Source organism: Xyrauchen texanus, chromosome 18 (assembly GCF_025860055.1).
Source record: "Xyrauchen texanus isolate HMW12.3.18 chromosome 18, RBS_HiC_50CHRs, whole genome shotgun sequence".
Taxonomy (NCBI): domain Eukaryota; kingdom Metazoa; phylum Chordata; class Actinopteri; order Cypriniformes; family Catostomidae; genus Xyrauchen; species Xyrauchen texanus.
In genome coordinates this window covers 3,148,816-3,168,269 of record NC_068293.1, presented here as the reverse complement: position 1 = coordinate 3,168,269, position 19,454 = coordinate 3,148,816, and the positions used below count along the sequence as shown (strand labels likewise).

The window sequence follows — 19,454 nt, the reverse complement described above, 5'->3', positions numbered from 1 at the left end:
ATATATACATTTAATGACCTCTGTTATGACTGGCTAACTACGTGAACAGGCCTTGATCTCCAAGAACTGTTATTCATCATGGTCGGTATTGACCAGTTTCATGTGACATCACTGTATGACCACACTGCCATGTTTTTGACCAATATTCCAAATACCTTCATTGAGCTGCACTATGAGATGCAACATAAACCTTCTTCAGGAGTTAAAAGCAGCTCTTACATTCATACAGACGAATCATCACAGTCATTTTTATCACTGTGACAAAATCAGGCCAGAAAACAACAAAATACATGTGTAACTTCTGAATGAGAGATGTTTACGGTCATGACCGGTGGGCTTGTACTCGCCGGTCACACATTAGACTCGCCGTACAGAGATGATTCATGGGCAAAACATCTTTAAATGTCTGCGAAAGTTCAATTTGGCAATATTTGTGCTGTCCTCAGACCTGTATTAACTTTTTCCGAGACTTGGCTTGGATGGATGTTTCTCTTGATATAGTTTTTCAGGTGTTTTTCCATTAACCGCCATTGTTTCCTCCCACTGATGGTCACAAATATGGCGGCTGCAGGGAAAAGTTACTTCAATGAAACAGGTCAATAGAGTGCAACAGTCTGATTCTGGAAGTAAAAAGTCAATAACATTTTTCCATAGGGGGAATTAATTATTAACACTCACTTATAAACCTTTCAAGACAGACCTACCGTGAGCTTCGAGGTTGTTCATTGATTATATATTGTTCTGTGTAAGTCACCAGTCTATGATATTTCAACAAAATTTTTTAAAATGTACATTTATTAACAGAATGAACTACACTTCCCATGATGCTAAAGAGAAATGCTCCACCAATCAGAGAATCGTGGCATATGAAGTTCACCAAAAGAGCTGTGCACCGACAATTCACTCCAATTACACACCGTGAATGATGCAATCGTGTCTCCTTCACTCTCAAACTACTTATATATTTTTACATATTTTAATATTTTGCTATATACTTTAGACCCAATGTTTCTATTCTTATAATCAACAAATTTAAATCAATCGTTTGATATTTTTTAATAATATAAAATGTATTTCTTGGGATTGAAGTTCATTCCTTCATTACAGATGGTAAGTACACAGTCTTGTACCTTTTCTTTTTGTCCAATTTGTAAATACGTTTTGCTTCGACTTGAAGTTTGTAATGCTGTGATTCACCTCAAGAGCTGGTTGCTTTGGTTCATGGCTTACAACTCTTTTATGAAGGATTTTATTAAACCGTTATGGGGAAAGTACTACTGGAACCAAGACATCAGAAATTTGAGCAGGCACTGTTATGGCTCTGACATCATAACCACAAGATTTCTGAACAAGCTTTTTTTCAGCTTAGTTTCAACAAATGGTTTTGGTGGACTGCATATAACTCTTATTTGAAAAGCAGGACAAATACTGCTTTCCATGTTATGGTCACATCAAAGTCCTTCAGTTGATAGAGCATGTTCTGGCTACATGACTGGAAAGAAGAGAACTATCTTAATGAATCCAAAAATATTTAACATGTGTATTGGCTGGCCTGGAAATGCCTTAGGATCCCCCCCAGGAAGAGCTAGAGGATGTAGAGAGGAAAAAAATGTATGGACTGTCCTGCTGATTCTGCTGCCACCGCAACCCAGACCCGGATGACCGGAAGAAAATGGATGGATGGATGGATGGATTTATATCAAACAGTTTTAGAACACAGAAGGTCTTTCCTTCAACATAAACAGATATAGTCTATCTGTTGTTTCATGAGCTGCTAACGTAATGAACCACTGGAAATCGCAGGTCAGTTGAGCCGTGATTCCTGTTCAAGTCTGATTACGATCCCAGAGAGACACACACACAACCAGATGTACACCCCCAAAATCAGATCCTTACACCAAGGATATAACCAAATATTCAAGACTGTGGGGAATTTGCTTTTGAAAAACCCATGTCAATATTTTTTATTTATTACTTCTTGCTTCCCACATGGAGACAGACACACCATATACAGACACACACACACACACACACACACATGCAAACGCATCTCAAACAGATATACACTCACAAACACACATGTACAGAGGCGAATTTCATTAAAGCCTGATGACAAAAGAGCTCTTTGATGTTAAAGCTTTTGGGTACAGGACAGATGCTTTCTCAGAGGAACTGCATGCCTGAGGAACACACACATACACAGACAGAGAGAGAGAGAGAGAGTGATTGAGAGAGAGAGAGAGAGAGAGAGAGAGAGAGAGAGAGAGAGAGAGAGAGCTCTGTAATTTGGCTCTGAATGGAGAGTGAAGTTGAATTATAAAAGGTCAAAGGTGAGTGTTTATGTACCGTAAAGCTAAGGTATATGTGCCCGGTTGTCTCTGGCTCTCTCTGATGAGATAACTCCCTTCAGCCACACTGAGCAGTTGATCTGCTTCCTCTCTGGAGATCATCCCATGATACCTTCATAGGGAACCAGAAAAATACAGAATTTTTATATTATTAATACCACCACAACTGGGCTGAATCCTAATTTGCATTCTTCCAGTATGAAAAGTCTGTACTGCGCTGGTGTACTTTAATGTATGAATAAGCCAGTATACGCCAGTATTGGGATGTGCTGTAATGTCTTGATAACTGTCGCAAACAATCCCTTTGCATTGAGCAACAGTTTATGGGCAATATTACAAAAAGCATAAATTCACACAAACTGGGATTCAGTCAATGCTTCACCCACAGCATTGGATTTTGAAGCTGGTTATGAACTCACTCTCGTCCGTAGTATTTGGGCCGATTCTCCACCTGCAGAAACGAGAAAAACATTTATTATCAATCTCAAGGTGTCTTTAATTTAGAACACATATTTTGAGAATATCAGCATATTAATGTCAATTTAGGGAGTCCATTTAGTCAATTTAGGGACAGTATGCACTGATTAAAACAACAAAACTCACAATGTGCATGTTTAACTAGAGAACCATGTCAACAGCCATCCATTAATTACAAAGGAGCCCTAAAGACACATTACACAGTAACTTGGTCCATTTCGAGTTGGCAGTCAAAAAATTAATTATTTCAGTAAGTTCAGTAAGATAAGGCTCAGTAAGTTTTTTTATTCACTAAGAAGCAGCAGCTAATAAGAGTCATTTGTTCGGGAATCAGACTACACTGGTCACGCTGTATTGTTTTGCACTGCTGATTTAAATGAAGCGGCTCATAAGAGTCATTTGTTGGGGAACCTCATTATATAAGTCATGCAGTATGTCTCAGTCATGGGATATTTCATACGCCATTCTGACTACACTGGTTGTGCTATATTTTTCACACTGCTGACTGAAATTAACCAACTCATAACAGTTATTTGTTCGGGAATCAGATTACACTGGTCACACTGTTTGTTTTGTGCTGTAGATTCAAATGAACCGGCTCATGAGAGTCATTATTTGGGGAACCCAATTATACTAGTAGTCGTGCAGTATGTATCCCACTGTAGATTTAAAAGTCATTTGTTCAGGAATCGTAGTACACTGGTCATGCTGTATGTTTCACACTGCTGATTGAAATGAACTGGCTAATAAGAGATATTTGTTCAGGAATCAGACTACACTGTTTGCTGTGTGTTTTGCACTGCTGATTCAAATTATCCGGCTCATTAGAGTTATTCATTCAGGCATTGAACTACGTTGGTCGCACTGTATCTTTTGCGCTGCTAATTCAGTGCCACTGAATTGCACTGCATTAAACACTGTTACGAGTATTTTAGTATGGTGTTCTGTCTGCATGGGCTGAAGAATGGACATTGGAGAACCGTTAATTAATTTGTTTCTGGTATTTTTCTTACAAAATGGAATTACCTGAATTAGAACTGGTTCTTGGTTCCCAACCTAGTCTACTGACACAAATGATTTACTGAAATTATTTTAATTAATCTGCTAATAAAGTCATTAAAGACAGCATGGAATGGTTTTATGGAAGCAGTTTTCTTTCCAGTTAAAGGGAAAGTGAATGTGGAAAAAAGTGACTACCATTTTTATCTGTTTCTCACTTACACCTATCATATCACTTCAGAAGTTCCATTCACTTGCATTGTATGGAACTACAGAGCTAAAATATTCTTGTGAAAATCTTTATTTGTTTTCTGCAGAAAGTCAGTCATACACATCTGGGATGGTATGAGGGGGAGTAAATTATGAAACATTAAGTTGGGATGGGACATATCTGAAGGGATTGTTCCTTTTTTTATTTTTGAACAGCCATTAGCCTTTAGTTTACATAACAGCCATGAAGTATGATTTGCTACTGCTATTGCTAGTCAGAGCAAGCGGCATTCTCATTCTTGTGAATGTTATTGGAAAAACGTGTATCTGCAAATGGTAAACACAACTTTTAGGAACATGCTATCATGTAGATGACCTCAAAGCTAACAGACATGGACTAAAAAATAATTTAAGCACTAACAATTTACGATGTATTAATCAATTTACGATGTTTTAATCAATACATTCGTTATTTTAAATGTTTTTTTTATTCATTCCTGATACAATTCAAGATACACTGCTTGATAAGGGTAAGTAGAAGCAAGTTTACAAAAGGTTTTCATAGGAGGCGTTTGAATACATGCAGCATAAAGCTCAGCTCTACACCACCAAAGGACTCTATAACGCGATACTGACATTAATAACAGTCTGTAAAGACCTTTAAACAAATTAATAAAAGGAAAAAAAAGAAAAACAAGCGTATCTTTTCTGCGAAAGTTCATTGGTGACATTTAACTCATTTTCCATCAACAGAAGCAAACAAAAACAACAACAACAGAGAGCTGCAATCTATTATCATAACAAACCCCACAACACCTCCCTATGATTAACCTAACAAACATAGAGAGAGGGAGAGAGAGAGTATTTTTTTATGTTCATAATGTATTGTTAAATGCTTATTTTATTTTATATTGTATAGTGCATATTGTTATTATAGTTTTATTTTATACATTAACTAGCACCTTATTTTTATTGTTATTTGTTACCGTTTTATAATTTTTTTGTGTATTTATGCTTTGGCAATATTGTATGTAAACACAATCGTGCTGATTAAGTACTTCGAGAGAGAGAGAGAGAGAGAGAGAGAGAGAGAGAGAGAGAGAGAGAGACCTGATGCAGATTAAAAAGGCATTCACTCATTTATTGAGCATCTAGCAGCTCTGCATTCACAATACATCCTCCCTTCCCCCATCTCTCTCTCTCTCTCTCTCAATCCCACATAAATCTATTATAGGAAACACCAATGCAGGGCAGAAGCACAGTGGTGTGTGTGTGTGTGTGTATGTGTACAAGATTCTTGTAATGCATTACTGGGAGGATGTACTGGAAGTTCAATAAATAAACTTCAATTGGTTCAAAATGCAGCAGCCAGAGTGCTGACAAGAACCAAGAAATATGATCATATTAGCCCCATTTTATCATCATTAAATTGCTACATGTTACATTTTGTATTCATTTGAAAAGCTTTGAATGCTCTAGCTCCACAGTACTTAACTGACCCTCTACCATGCTATATTCCATCATGTTCATTATGATCACAAGATTCTGGCCTGTTAATAGTCCCTAGAACATCAAAATCCACAAAAGGAGGTAAATCCTTTTCATATTTGGCTCCTAAACTATGGAATAGTCCCCCTAACACAGTTTGAGATGCAGACACACACTCTGAGTAAAGAGTAGTCTTTTCTAGACTAAAGACTCATCTATTTAAACAGGCATACACCTAATTTATCCTCCAACCCTCAATTAGGCTGCTTTAGTTGGGTCTGCCGGAACCAGAAAGAATTCTCATAATCTATAACCCTGCAATAAATTTCATGGCATCTATGCTAATATTATTCTATTTGTTTTAGGGATGTGCACGAGTAGTCTAATATTTGAATATTCGTTCTGCAATAATTATTCAAATAGTAAAAATACTATTCGAATTTCACAAAGTTTTGCTTTGCTGGCCATATATACAGTGAGATGCATGTTAAATCCTGAACACACAAACTAAATCGGGCAAATATAACAGAATGCACTGGGTGGCGCTGTTAAGTGTGGACACAAGTTGATCACATTTGTTGAGCAAACAGTTCTGTCAGTACGGACACCAGAAAAGCGGGTTATTGTGAGAATGTGGCTTACTGTGAGAAAGCTGGGTTCCTGTTTAAATGTACTGGATAAGCAGTGTACACTTTACTCTCGCATACGTGCAGCTCGTCAGAAAGCAACGTAATCCCAGCGACGCTTCTGTAAACAGCAAACATGGCAACCGAGAAAGACTATGCTAGCTGAGGTAAGGGACATTCCATCATTTAAACTAGTGAATATAAATGAGTATAGTTTACTGAGCACGTGGATATGCTTATCAAAAACATGAGACGAGATACAATATAAACATGATAACTAGTATATGACGTGTTTATATTCGTCCTGTACGTTAACATGCATCAGTCTACTTAATTAGTGGTTTATTTTTCTTCGCTTTGCGTGAGCTTAAATGCTTTCATTCTATTCTTTTTTTTGTTTTCACGCATTGGTTGTTTAAATATATATTTTTTTAAAACACACAGGACCTAATATAAGCTTGTTTTGATTATAATTAGCTTGTTTTTTAATGGTGACACAACCTTTATGACTAAAAAAAAAATATTTTACAATGTCTCTCTCATTAATTACCTTAATATTTGTTTTTTATGAGCTTAAATATTTGAATACCAAATTATTGATGAATGCCCATCCCTAATCTGTTTCCCTGTCTCAACCTTGGTTCTCCTATCCTGAGGTCACCAGAACCAGCTGGATCCAGCTCCATTCCTGCTTCGTGTTGGACTCCATTGCTACGTGTCGCTGAATGATGATGACTAAATGCAGCCGGTGCCAGCCAAACATCACTTCAGTCTATTACGATGGATGGAGGATGAATTGATGCCAACTCCAACCATAAGACATGGGATACTTCATATGCCATTGTCTGAACCTTGGATTTAGGATAGACCTCACCGAAATTACCAGCCAGGTTGAACTGCGATGCACCTCACTGATCTCTGCCTACACAAAAGGCTGTATTTAAGTAAGTAAATATAAATATATACAAAATGCACATGCAGCTCCAGCACATCAGTGAATGGTGCTGCTGTTTACACACACACACACTTGCGGCTATTTTTAGCCTTCACATGGTGTGCAATATTTGAGCGCTACACAAGAACAGCATCTCAGATGTACATGCTCAAAAGTTAGGATGGCACTGGAGGAGCATTTGGCCAGAATTTGAATAAGAAGCGAATTAAACTACTGAGAAGTTGCCTACAAACAGACACTTACAGGACTTCCTGGAGCGTTCAGAATGTCAAAATAAAAGCATGAGGGTTTAAAAGTTAAATGTGCGCGATTGAGATAAATGACAATATATTACTATCATGATATATTATTATTTGCTTATAAATGATAATAATACTATTTGTTGAATGTGTTACAAAAAATAACTGTGAATGAAAAGTGAGCTGATATCTTTATCAGCTACTAAACTGAACAAAAAAAGAGATCTGAATCCTTTAAAGTCCAGCTGAAAAAAAATTGCCAAAAAAAAAAGACTTGAAGTCTGGAATTACTGTTAATTTTGCGGCTACATTTTCCAGTATACTAGTTAATAATAAAGTGTTTCTTAATAAGCTATACATTTATTAATATAAATATTGAAATAAAATATTGTGTAGTTAGAGGTTTGTGATTCTTTACATATTAAAGAGTACTCCCAATTATTTCCACACAATAATGTAAAGATATTCTAAACATCCCTACAATCAATTAACTGCCAACAAAACATTAAATTAGCCAATAACAAGGACACTTGCATCTATATGTGAACTTCTGCATTTAATCCAGGATGGATTTCAAAGACATTAATCATTAATTTTACAGTTCATACAAGATCTTTGTTTAAACACTAAACCTTAACACTTAGTTTAATCATTTTAAACCATGACTTTAACTATACATAAGTAATATTTACATTATATTCATGATGTTAGTCAGAGTGGAACTGGCCCCCACAGTGAGTCTGGTTTCTCCCAAGGTTATTTTTCTCCATTAACCAACATCTTATGGAGTTTTGTGTTCCTGCCACAGTCACCTTCAGCTTGCTCTCTGGGGTTATAAATACAATTATTATTTAATTACTTATTTTTAAACACAATTTACAATCATATCATTTCAAACTACACAATGATGACTCATCGACATTATACACATTACAGTTTTATCTTGTGTTAATGCTGATCTTCTGTAAAGCTGCTTGGAAATGGTGTGTGTTGTGAAAGGCGCTATACAAATAAAATGACTTGACAATAGGGGATTCTGGTTAAAGTATATTTGTACAATTCAACAACGACATAAGAGATGAACAAAAGGTCCCACATCAGAGTCAGATTATTATTAAGCTCATGCATATTCTGCATATTCTGACATCTAATGGAAGTGAATGGAGTCAATTTTTGGAGGGTTTAAAGAGAAATGTGAAGCTTATAATTTTATAAAAGCACGTACATTAATTCTTCTGTTTAAAATCATGTATTATTTGATCTAGTTTTTACAGTCAATTCAGGGTTTACGTGTTTATGATGTTATGTCGTCATGGCAATATCTTTACACAGAAAAGGTTAGTAAGTGATGTCTTGTATTTATTCTTTTGCATCAGTGAGTATTTTAACATTTACAGATTGTCCCATTGACTTCCATTGTAAGTGCCTCACTTGAAACCAGATTTTTCCTTTTTTTTTTGGTCTTATTTTTATTTATTTGTTATGAAAAGCAGGAATGAGTTGAAATAATGTTTTTGGTAATCAGCATTATACCACAAATGATGTCGATTGGGCTTAACTTGTGTTGAACCCATAATATTCCTTTAAATTATATAATATCAAGGAGGAATGAACCAGCAAATTGAGACAATCAATCAACCCAGACAATGAGAAGTGTCAGTCAGTGAAAGAGTAGTGTTTCTGGGTAAATGGGATGTGGGATGGAGGGAGAAGCATATCAATTCCTGATGGTAATAAAAGCAGCAAAGCATTTCTTAAAGTGGGGCTGTGTGTTTACGTGTGTGTGTTGGAGGTGAAATGACCAACAGGGTAATAAAACCAGCTAATGAGGGGAATCAGATACACTAGAGCCAATCAATCACGAAAGCCAAAGTTGAACAATTACAGGATGTGTGTGTGTGTGTGTGTGTGTGTGTGTGTGCACGCTGCTGAGTTTGCACTATTTGCCTTATGAAGGATGAGAGCATCTGATTTCTGTCTGGGTTTCTCTATCAGCCGTCCTGAAGCGATAATATCAACAATGACCCAGTCACAATGAATACACACTCGCCTTTTTATAATGAGAGTCTACGGGATTAATGTGTGTTTGAGTAGTTTTCAGCAGGATTTTATCAAAATGATCCAAAATATGTAAAACACTATGTTGCCGGGTCATTTGTAATACATGCTTACATAAATCTCAAGAAGAGCAAGATTTAACTGTGTCAGCTCTCATTCCAGAATGAACATCAGCAAGGACACCTATAATTGCTCCAAGGTAAATTAAAGCTAATAACTTAACATCAATTAATGTATTGATTCCAGTCTTAGTAAAGGTGATAGTAAATAGTTCACAGCATCATAGTGAATGTGTTATAAACAGCTCTGTTCAGTTATTAGATGTGTAATCGCTCTTAAATTAAGTTTTTCTCTTTTCAAGTGATAATCATTTGCCTTGATCCTGATTAATTCAACAGTTTTTAATTCAATTACTGTGTAATTTAATGATTTCTTTAACAAAAAATGTCCAGCTCATGTAACAATATCATCCATTCCGTTTATGAGAATATTTTCCCAAAAAACTTTCAAAAAAAGTTTTTTCCTTCATGGCAATCTCCTATTTATATCAATGGGGAGTTCTGCAGAGCTTGTTAGAGCCAAGGGGGCGGAGCTTAGAAAAGGTTCAATTGTTTTGAATGTTTTCCAACAATATACCTTGTTTAACCACATTTTTTCCTCTCAACACATGTGCCATTTTCATTTTAAAGGCAACATACAACCTAAATTGACCTTATTTAATTTATTAATAAAATTTTTTAGTCTTATTGTGTGCATCATTTTATGTTTTTTATTTTTATTCTTTGATCAAAATGCCTCTGAAAACCACAGAAACTTTCCTTTTCTGCTGATGTAACTAAGGCCATGAGTGTGGGGAATAATAATATGCAATGAAACTATAGCCAATAAAAATCTGGGATCCAGTGATTCACTTACAATGGAAGTCAATGGGGTCAATCTGTAAATGTTAAAATACTCACTGTCTCAAAAGTAGAACTGCAAGACATAAACAACATGTGTGTTAATATGATTTTAGTGAGACAAAATCACTTACTAACCACATCTGTGTAAAGCTATAGCAAATTTCACCACTTTATTGCCATGATGATGTAACACTGTAAATCCTGTAATAGCTATAGTATTCCACACAAAAATGATGATTTAAACAACTTTACAGCTCAAATAATACATGACTTTAAATGAAGAATTAATGTGTGCTTTTATAAAATGATGAGCTTCACGTTTCGGTCTTTAAACCCTCCTGAAGAAGCAGGACATCTAAAGAAGCACAAACTTTGAGATCGTTGTTTCGCAATGCAACTCAGAAACACTTCAATGTGGTGCGACAGACTGAAACTGAATGCACAATTCACGCGTCTCTTTTCATGCTGGATCTCTCTCACGCATTTGGTTTCAATGTCATGTTTTGCGATATATCGAATCGTGATATACTGTGTGTATTGTATCTTAAGTTGGTTAGTGATACCCAGCCCTCCTTCAGTCTCACAGAGCTTCATATAACAGAAGAGTGTGAACTGAGAGCAGAAAAACAGAACTGTCTCAAAGCAGGTTTAAGGTGATAGAGCAGTAAAATACAGTCATATGTGACTCTATTTAGCAAGACACACCAATATAAGAATTTGGCCAATAAAATAAATAATAAAAGATCAGTGTTCCTGTGTTACTCAAAATATATTTTAGTATTGTGGTATTAAAAAACAGGGCTCGAAACTGAAAAAAATACTTGAAACTAAACTGAAACATTAAGGAGCCAAATGGCTGTCACAGAATTGCTCGTTTTAGATTGATTTTATATACAGTATATATACACTCACCTAAAGGATTATTAGGAACACCTGTTCAATTTCTCATTAATGCAATTATCTAATCAACCAATCACATGGCAGTTGCTGCAATGCATTTAGGGGTGTGGTCCTGGTCAAGACAATCTCCTGAATTCCAAACTGAATGTCAGAATGTGAAAGAAAGGTGATTTAAGCAATTTTGAGCGTGGCATGGTTGTTGGTGCCAGACGGGCCGGTCTGAGTATTTCACAATCTGCTCAGTTACTGGGATTTTTACGCACAACCATTTCTAGGGTTTACAAAGAATGGTGTGAAAAGGGAAAAACATCCAGTATGCGGCAGTCCTGTGGGTGAAAATGCCTTGTTGATGCTAGAGGTCAGAGGAGAATGGGCCGACTGATTCAAGCTGATAGAAGAGCAACTTTGCCTGAAATAACCACTCGTTACAACCGAGGTATGCAGCAAAGCATTTGTGATGCCACAACACGCACAACCCATCTCCACTACAAATAGGAAAAAGAGACTACAATTTGCAAGAGCTCACCAAAATTGGACAGTTGAAGACTGGAAAAATGTTGTCTGGTCTGATGAGTCTCGATTTCTGTTGAGACATTCAGATGGTAGAGTCAGAATTTGGCGTAAACAGAATGAGAACATGGATCCATCATGCCTTGTTACCACTGTGCAGGCTGGTGGTGGTGGTGTAATGGTGTGGGGGATGTTTTCTTGGCACACTTTAGGCCCCTTAGTGCCAATTGGGCATCGTTTAAATGCCACGGCCTACCTGAGCATTATTTCTGACCATGTCCATCCCTTTATGGCCACCATGTATCCATCCTCTGATGGCTACTTCCAGCAGGATAATGCACCATGTCACAAAGCTCGAATCATTTCAAATTGGTTTCTTGAACATGACAATGAGTTCACTGTACTAAAATGGCCCCCACAGTCACCGGATCTCAACCCAATAGAGCATCTTTGGGATGTGGTGGAACGGGAGCTTCGTGCCCTGGATGTGCATCCCACAAATCTCCATCAACTGCAAGATTTCTAAAGAATGCTTTCAGCACCTTGTTGAATCAATGCCACATAGAATTAAGGCAGTTCTGAAGGTGAAAGGGGGTCAAACACAGTATTAGTATGGTGTTCCTAATAATCCTTTAGGTGAGTGTATATACACACACAATGGTGGCCAAAAGTTTGGAATAATCTACAAATTTTGCTGTTTCGGAAGGAACTTGGTACTTCAGCAAAGTGGCATTCAACTGATCACAAAGTATAGTCAGGACATTACTGATGTAAAAAGCAGCATCATCACTATTTGAAAAAAGTTATTTTTGATCAAATCTAGACAGCAGCATCACTCCAACACCTTATCCTTGAGTAATCATGCTACATTGATCATTTGGTACTAGAAAATCACTTGCCATTATATCAGACACAGATGAAAGCCATTTAGTTCATTAAATGAAGCTTAACGTTGTATTTGCGTTTGTTTTTTAGTTGCCACAGTATGCAATACTGGCATGTCTTAAGATCAATGTTAGTTAAAAAATGGCAAAAAAAGAAACGGTGTTTTCTAGAAACTCATCAGTCAATAATTGTTTTGAGGAATGAAGGCTATACAATGCTTAACCTCTTCCCAATCCTGTAAAATTAGCCTAAAACGCCTAATCAAGGCATACCCAAAGTAAATTTAAAGCTGTTCTTGAACCGTTTGGAGTACATGCATGGTTTTGGTCACATTTGAAAGGGGACACTCTGAAGTTTTTTCTCCAGCAGTCAGAATTACTGTAAGTGCTACTGATTTTGAGTAATAGAAGTTTGAACACAATGAAATAGAATTTTTTTTTCCGCCTGAAATTTTTTTTGCATACAGATGCCTGCAGATGACTATAACTTGTAGCTATTAGCTTGAGAACACAATGGGATCACAGCATGAATCCTTACCTAGTCCAGGTTCAAATGTTATAACAATATCATAAAAAATGAATATTTTACACATGTTTTTCTAAGGGTACACCCAGGCGTTTTACAAAAGTGCCTTTTGGATACTCCAAAAGGACACTTTGGAAACCTAGGACAAAAAGGCTGCAACTTTTGAACGCTTCAACGTACAGTCATAATTTTGGGCTCTAATGAAAGATGACACTTAGAGCTATCATATTCCATATCCAGATCCACTATTAGTTTTGCTGACACAGAGTAACTGATGCATAAACACATTAGAGTGCCTTTTCCCTTCTTGAAACTAAATGTTGTGCATATAAAAGAGTCAAAACTAGTGCTATGGTGGACAATTTGTTTATATAAAAAATACACAACAAACTATTTACATTAATTTTTACATAAAGTATTTACAAACCATTATAAAATTGTACATGTTTCTAGCAACATGCCAGTCATTGTAGCAGTCACATTTGTGTACAAAGCACATAGGCACAACACAGGAGAGTACTTCACTGGTGTCTTTGCATGACACTGCCTGCACTTCAGACGACCAGCGGTGCAAGATTTGGTGATGTGCAACGGCCTGTGATGTGCTCTTCGTGGAGCAGGAGATACGGGTCTGGCTGTGGATTGAGACCCCAACTCTGCCAGCTCCTCAGCAAGGGTCTCTCTGAAAGCCCTCCTCTCTTGATGAGGTGCTGTCCTGCTGCTCCACTTTATGTGGCCGCTTGCTGAGTGGGAGATAATAAATAAATGTAATTTACAAAGCTAGACACAACTTTTCCATCTTTTCTGTATTCATATATATATATATATATATATATATATATATTAGTTTTTCTTTTCGAGTGTGTAAAAATGTATTATTGTATGTATATTTACTGTAAATACTGTATACTTTGCCAATGTACTATGGAACAAAGAGATGGGCCTACACCTCCCCCATGAATTCAGCATTGTAACAAATAGATGGCCCTACACCTCCCCCACCTCCCCGCATTGTAACAAATAGACTCTCAAACACAACATATATTCTTATTTTCAACTTATATTTATTGATTTATTTACTAATATATATATATATATATATATATATATATATATATATATATATATATATATTTACAGTAAATATACAAAACATCTATATAGCATGTCAATAGATCTGAAACAAACAATGAACTAAAAACACGCACAAACGGTTCAAACACTCACTGAGGAAACACACGACAAAGGGTAATTACAAAATGTGTATTCATTATTCAAACTAAAGCTTATTTATGCGGAATATACAGTAATATATGTTATAAACACAAGAAAACACTTACTTGTCCAGAGCCATGTCTCATCTCTCCATCTGCCTCTGAATCATCTGTATTGTTTTCAGAAATTTCATCTCCAAACTCAGAATTTTGACAATGAATGCCTTCTTATATCACATCCTGGGGTGAAAATCCTGTTTTTCAGCGTCCGTTTCACCATATTTAAATCGCCAAATGTGTAAACAGTTCCAAAGCAGCTCTGCATGCATTTACGCTGGAGGCCATAGCAGTGGGTAAACTCGAGGAAACTTTGCGCACACACACAACAGAGCCGTCCTCTAATCGTTCCACTAAAGCCGCATATCACTGTTTTCAGAATTTCATTGGCTATACGATGCGTCAGTCATTTCCACTCTTCAATGTAATTGGTTTGATCAGTAAACAAAGGAAAGTGGGTATGCCCTTACACTCGACACAGATGGTGGTTGGGTATTGAAGGCTGTGGACAGGACATGGAAGCTCCTATTGGGTCAAATGAGGTGTCAATCGAAAGGTCAGAGTGCGTGCTTCCATTTTGATACCGGATATAGGAAATGTTTACATCTGAACTGAAGTTATAACCGGTAATATGTGAAAGATTAGGTACAGCTGCCAGGTGCTTTGAAATGATGCAACAAGAGTCTGTGGATATTTATTGATGTAATACTGTGATTTGGACTAAACATTTTACTTGATTTGATCATTTGGACATTTGACAATGAAACAACACCGTTTTTGTCGGGAAGTTATGGCTCAGTGTACAACTATGAGGCATCATAGGTGAGTTGCCTAAATTTTGTTATTGGTTGTTTATATGTTGGTGGTCTGACAAAGATATAGATTGTACCTACTGTTGTGATTGTATCTTAAAATGGTTTATATCAATAGAAAATCAAGAAATGTAGCTTTCCAAAGATATGTGGCATGTGTACCAATGTAACACACAGCTGTTTTGTTTATCGCATACTTTTATTTTGTACATTTAAGGGCCCGTCCGCGGGCCTAGATTTCCATGGCGTTAAAACTGTCAAAAAACTGAAAACACTCCTGTTTCAAAGCACCCACAATTAGCTCAAGTCTGGCAGCCTGGTGGAAATTCCACAATATTACTAACACAAAGCTTTCGCATCTGAAATTCACCCCGATTTGGAATAACCCTGATTTCACTTGCAATAATAAAACACTTAACTTCAATTCCTGGAAAGATAAAGGTATTACTCACCTGCAACATATTTTGTCAATGGCAATTTCACTACATTTGAGGACTTGGTCCAGAAATTTGGCATCACCGACAAACAATTCCTACAATACCTACAGATTAAATCATTAATTAAATCATTAATTAAACCAACCACTAACACTCCAATGGTCAATTTAGAAGTCGCCCCAACTATCTCACAACTAATTAATATTCCATCCTCCAAAAAACTACTATCCAAAATCTACAAAATAGTGATACAAACAGACATTATCATAAGTCTCCCCACTGCTAACTGGGAATAGGATTTATCTATTCACACTGATGCCGATTTCTGGACTCAAGTCTGCAAAAATACTTTTCTCATGACCAAAAATACTAACTTACAGCTAATACAATACAAGACTATTCACAGGACTCACCTCACTGGACGGAAATTATTTCATATGGGCTCCACCTCAGACACCTGTCCACACTGCATTCAAAACTGCAGGGACACATATATTCATGCACTTTGGCACTGCACTCCTATAAAACAACTCTGGGAAAAGGTTAGAAGGATTTTATCTGCCTTTTTCGGCTGCCCCATCCCATCGTCCCCATCTCTCTGTTTACTTGGAGACATCTCCACAATCAACCTGAATCACATGAACAGTAAAATTCTGCTGGTCGCGCTAGTTGTCACCAAGAAAACCATCTTCATGAATTGGAAAACAAAAAACAAAATCGATATCACTATTTGGAAAAACTTACTTTTGGATCACATCTCAATAGAAATATCAAATAACCCCTCTAGAAAGAACTCAAATGATTCCCCATCCACTTGGCTAGTACTGTCCAAATTTGGAGGGGGGTGTTTACCCTGAGGGAGAATATGCCTCCCCTCTTCATCGTGCCTCCACAGACCTCCTCCTCCACTGCAACTGCTGGGGCCGGCTCTACTCTGTACACCTCACTTTTTAATGCTCCTCATGTTAGATGGCCAACATTCACACTCGTACTTAAGAATTAGGGTGTGCTGAGTGGAGGGCCTGAAGAGGTCCTGCACTGTTGCCCCCACTTCTTTTTAATGCATCTCATATCATTCACTTAATCACACAATCAGTCAATAGGTAGGGAAATGGGTGGTGCTTGAGGTGGTTCTGAATAAGTTCTACCCCTTGCGCCGCACCTCTTTTAATGCACTTAGACTTAATTTAGACCCTAGAAGACATAACACAGGGATAGTGAGGTGGGTAGATGAGCTGGCCCGTCAATAGAATAGCAACTGATGGCGGGGGCAGAGGAGAGCAGAAGTGGAGAGGGGTTCTGGCACTGCGTGCCTCTGGATCAGGTCCCCTCTTTTCTTTTTTTTTATTGTCCTGTCAATTACTGTTCTTATTTGTTTTATGTTAAATAAAAAAAAAAAAAAAATGAATTCATACAAAAGGTGTACACTACGGTCTTCAAAGACAAAGGACAACTTGCTCTATCAAGGACAGAAAGAGATGTGGAAGACCAGATATACAACTAAACAAGAGGATAAGTACATCAGAGTCTCTAGTTTGAGAAATAGATGCCTCACATGTCCTCAGCTGACAGCTTCATTGAATTCTACCTGCTAAACACCAGTTTCATGTACAACAGTAAAGAGAAGACTCAGGGGTGCATTATGGGAAGAATTGGCAAAAAAAAGAAAATTTTAGAGTGGGAAAAGAAGCACAGACATTGGACAACAGATAATTGGAAAGAGTGTTATGGACCATTGAGCTTTTGTGGGATCAGTTAGACTTTAAGGTGCGTGAGAAGTGCCCAACAAGACAGACACATCTATAACAAGTGCTAGGCCTACATGAAGTGTGGGGTGAAATGTCACCTGAGTATCTGGACAAACTGACAGCTAGAATGCAAAGGACCTGCAAAGTTGTCGTGGCTGCACGTGAAGGATTTTTTGATGAGTACTCTTTGAACTAGTTTAAGAAGTTCTGAACATTCTTTTCAAATTATAATAGTAATTTTTCACATTATTAATGTTCTGACTATTCATTGTGATCAGTTGAAAAAAACGCCACTTTGGTGAATAAAAGTATCAATTTCTTTCCATAAGAGTAAAATCTATACACCATTCCAAACATTTAGGCTTTCTTTACTGTTACCAGATGGCCCAGACCCAGAAACTACAACAGTGCAAATTGAATGAAATCCCAGATACAGTTTATTGAGCTACTCCAATCCCAATCAATAATTAACAGAACAAAAAAAAAGTGGTACACAATAAGGGACTTTTAATTATAAAGAAGCCCAAAATACACACGGGACTCTTATGAAATGTCTGCACTCCCAGTTGTGAGCTCACCTGAGAAAGTGAATCTGATTCAAACTGCTAACCTGAGCTCCTGAGTTCAAACACTCTTTTCGGCTGATTCATGAAAAAGACCCAGTTCAAAACAGTCATTGTTCATGACTCTCTCGCACTGGATGTGTTGTGCGTGGTGCAGCGAGCTTGTCAGAAACAGAACAGGCGAAAAGCGGCACAAGATACACTGGCACTCTAAAGATGTATTAAATAACGTACAAGATACCTGACAAAACCACATATGAACGCACACAACCTGACTGTCCCAAGGGTGACAAGATAGTTTTTAAAACTATTTATTCTAATTGATAAAAATATTGATTTATGTGCAATCAGATTTCAAACCCTTACAAAAAAAGTATTGCGGTTGTTTCAGATGGTAATACTATAGTACATTGATATATAATGTGGTTCTGAATCATTAAAGGAATAGTTCACCCAAAAATGAAAATTATCTCAATATTCACTTTCCCTGATGCCAGCCCAGATGTGTGTGACTGTCTTTCTTCAGCAGAACACAAATGAAGATCTTTAGAAGACGATCGAGCTCTGTCAGATCCTTATAATGCAAGTAATATAATTTAAATTTTTGGGTGAACTATTCCTTAAAATATTCATGTAGCATGTTACTTTTTGATAATGAAACAGCAATAAAAGGCGGTTTCTTAAACTTCGGGCATTTTCATGTCCCAGGGGTTGATTTTTTATCCTTTTTATTATATGAAGATCACATTTAAACTGACATTTGAACTTTTTAGGCCTTCATAATTTATTTTTGCTACTTTTCAAATGCTGAGATTTTACAGTTTTAGTCTTGTCCCAGACCTTCAATATTAAACTATGAAAACCCATTATAAAAAATAAAAATTATGACTTGTTTAAAACTATGATAATATAAACAAATAATGAATTAAACATATTTATTATGAAAAAATTATCTTATACATTTTTCAGAAATTACGTCTGTTATTTCCACCACACCAAACTGATTTCCAAGTTTTTTAAGCTAGTGTACTTGTTATCAAAGTAGACAAAAGTGCCGGTGAAGTGCATGCTTGAGATAAAATATGAGTGCTGTTTGAAGAAACCAAAGAAAAATCAAGGGAAATATCACTTATGAGCAGAATATTTTTATTGGGAATCATTTTGACAAATTTCACAAAAAGTGTGAAAATATTACTGAATTTTGTGTATTTAGGATACATAAAATGTTCACTATAAAAAAAGTAATAAAGTAATTTCAAGTACTTCAAGTCTGCTTTTTTTTCTTTTTAAATAAATAAATAAAACACAGAATTGTATTAAACACAATTGTTCTGCACATGTTGTGCAGAACATCACACTGATTTCAGGGAAGAAATGACAAATCTCCAGTGATGCATGTACATACACCGACAGACATTACTTAGCCTAATAAAAAAGAAATAGTGAGTTTGAAAAAAAATTTATTAAGACTTTACTTTCTAGAAATCCACTTTGCTAAATG

The 19,454-nt window shown here is 36.6% G+C and overlaps 1 protein-coding gene across 11 annotated transcripts in view; it reads right to left on the bottom strand.

Annotated features, from left to right (window-relative positions):
• Positions 1 to 19,454, bottom strand: part of LOC127658714 (N-chimaerin) — a 139,467-nt gene that overhangs the window by 64,868 nt on the left and 55,145 nt on the right. For 3 of the 11 annotated variants that reach the window (XM_052148157.1, XM_052148158.1, XM_052148156.1), the window contains exons 4-5: positions 2,768 to 2,799; positions 2,347 to 2,460 (exon numbers count right to left, since the gene is read on the bottom strand). In XM_052148157.1, coding sequence (XP_052004117.1) covers positions 2,347 to 2,460; positions 2,768 to 2,799 — 146 coding nt within the window. Of the gene's footprint in view, positions 1 to 2,346; positions 2,461 to 2,734; positions 2,800 to 8,034; positions 10,495 to 13,647; positions 13,897 to 16,055; positions 17,200 to 19,454 lie in introns of those variants that run through there. The other 8 variants (XM_052148163.1, XM_052148165.1, XM_052148160.1 and 5 more) reach the window with 7 other exon arrangements.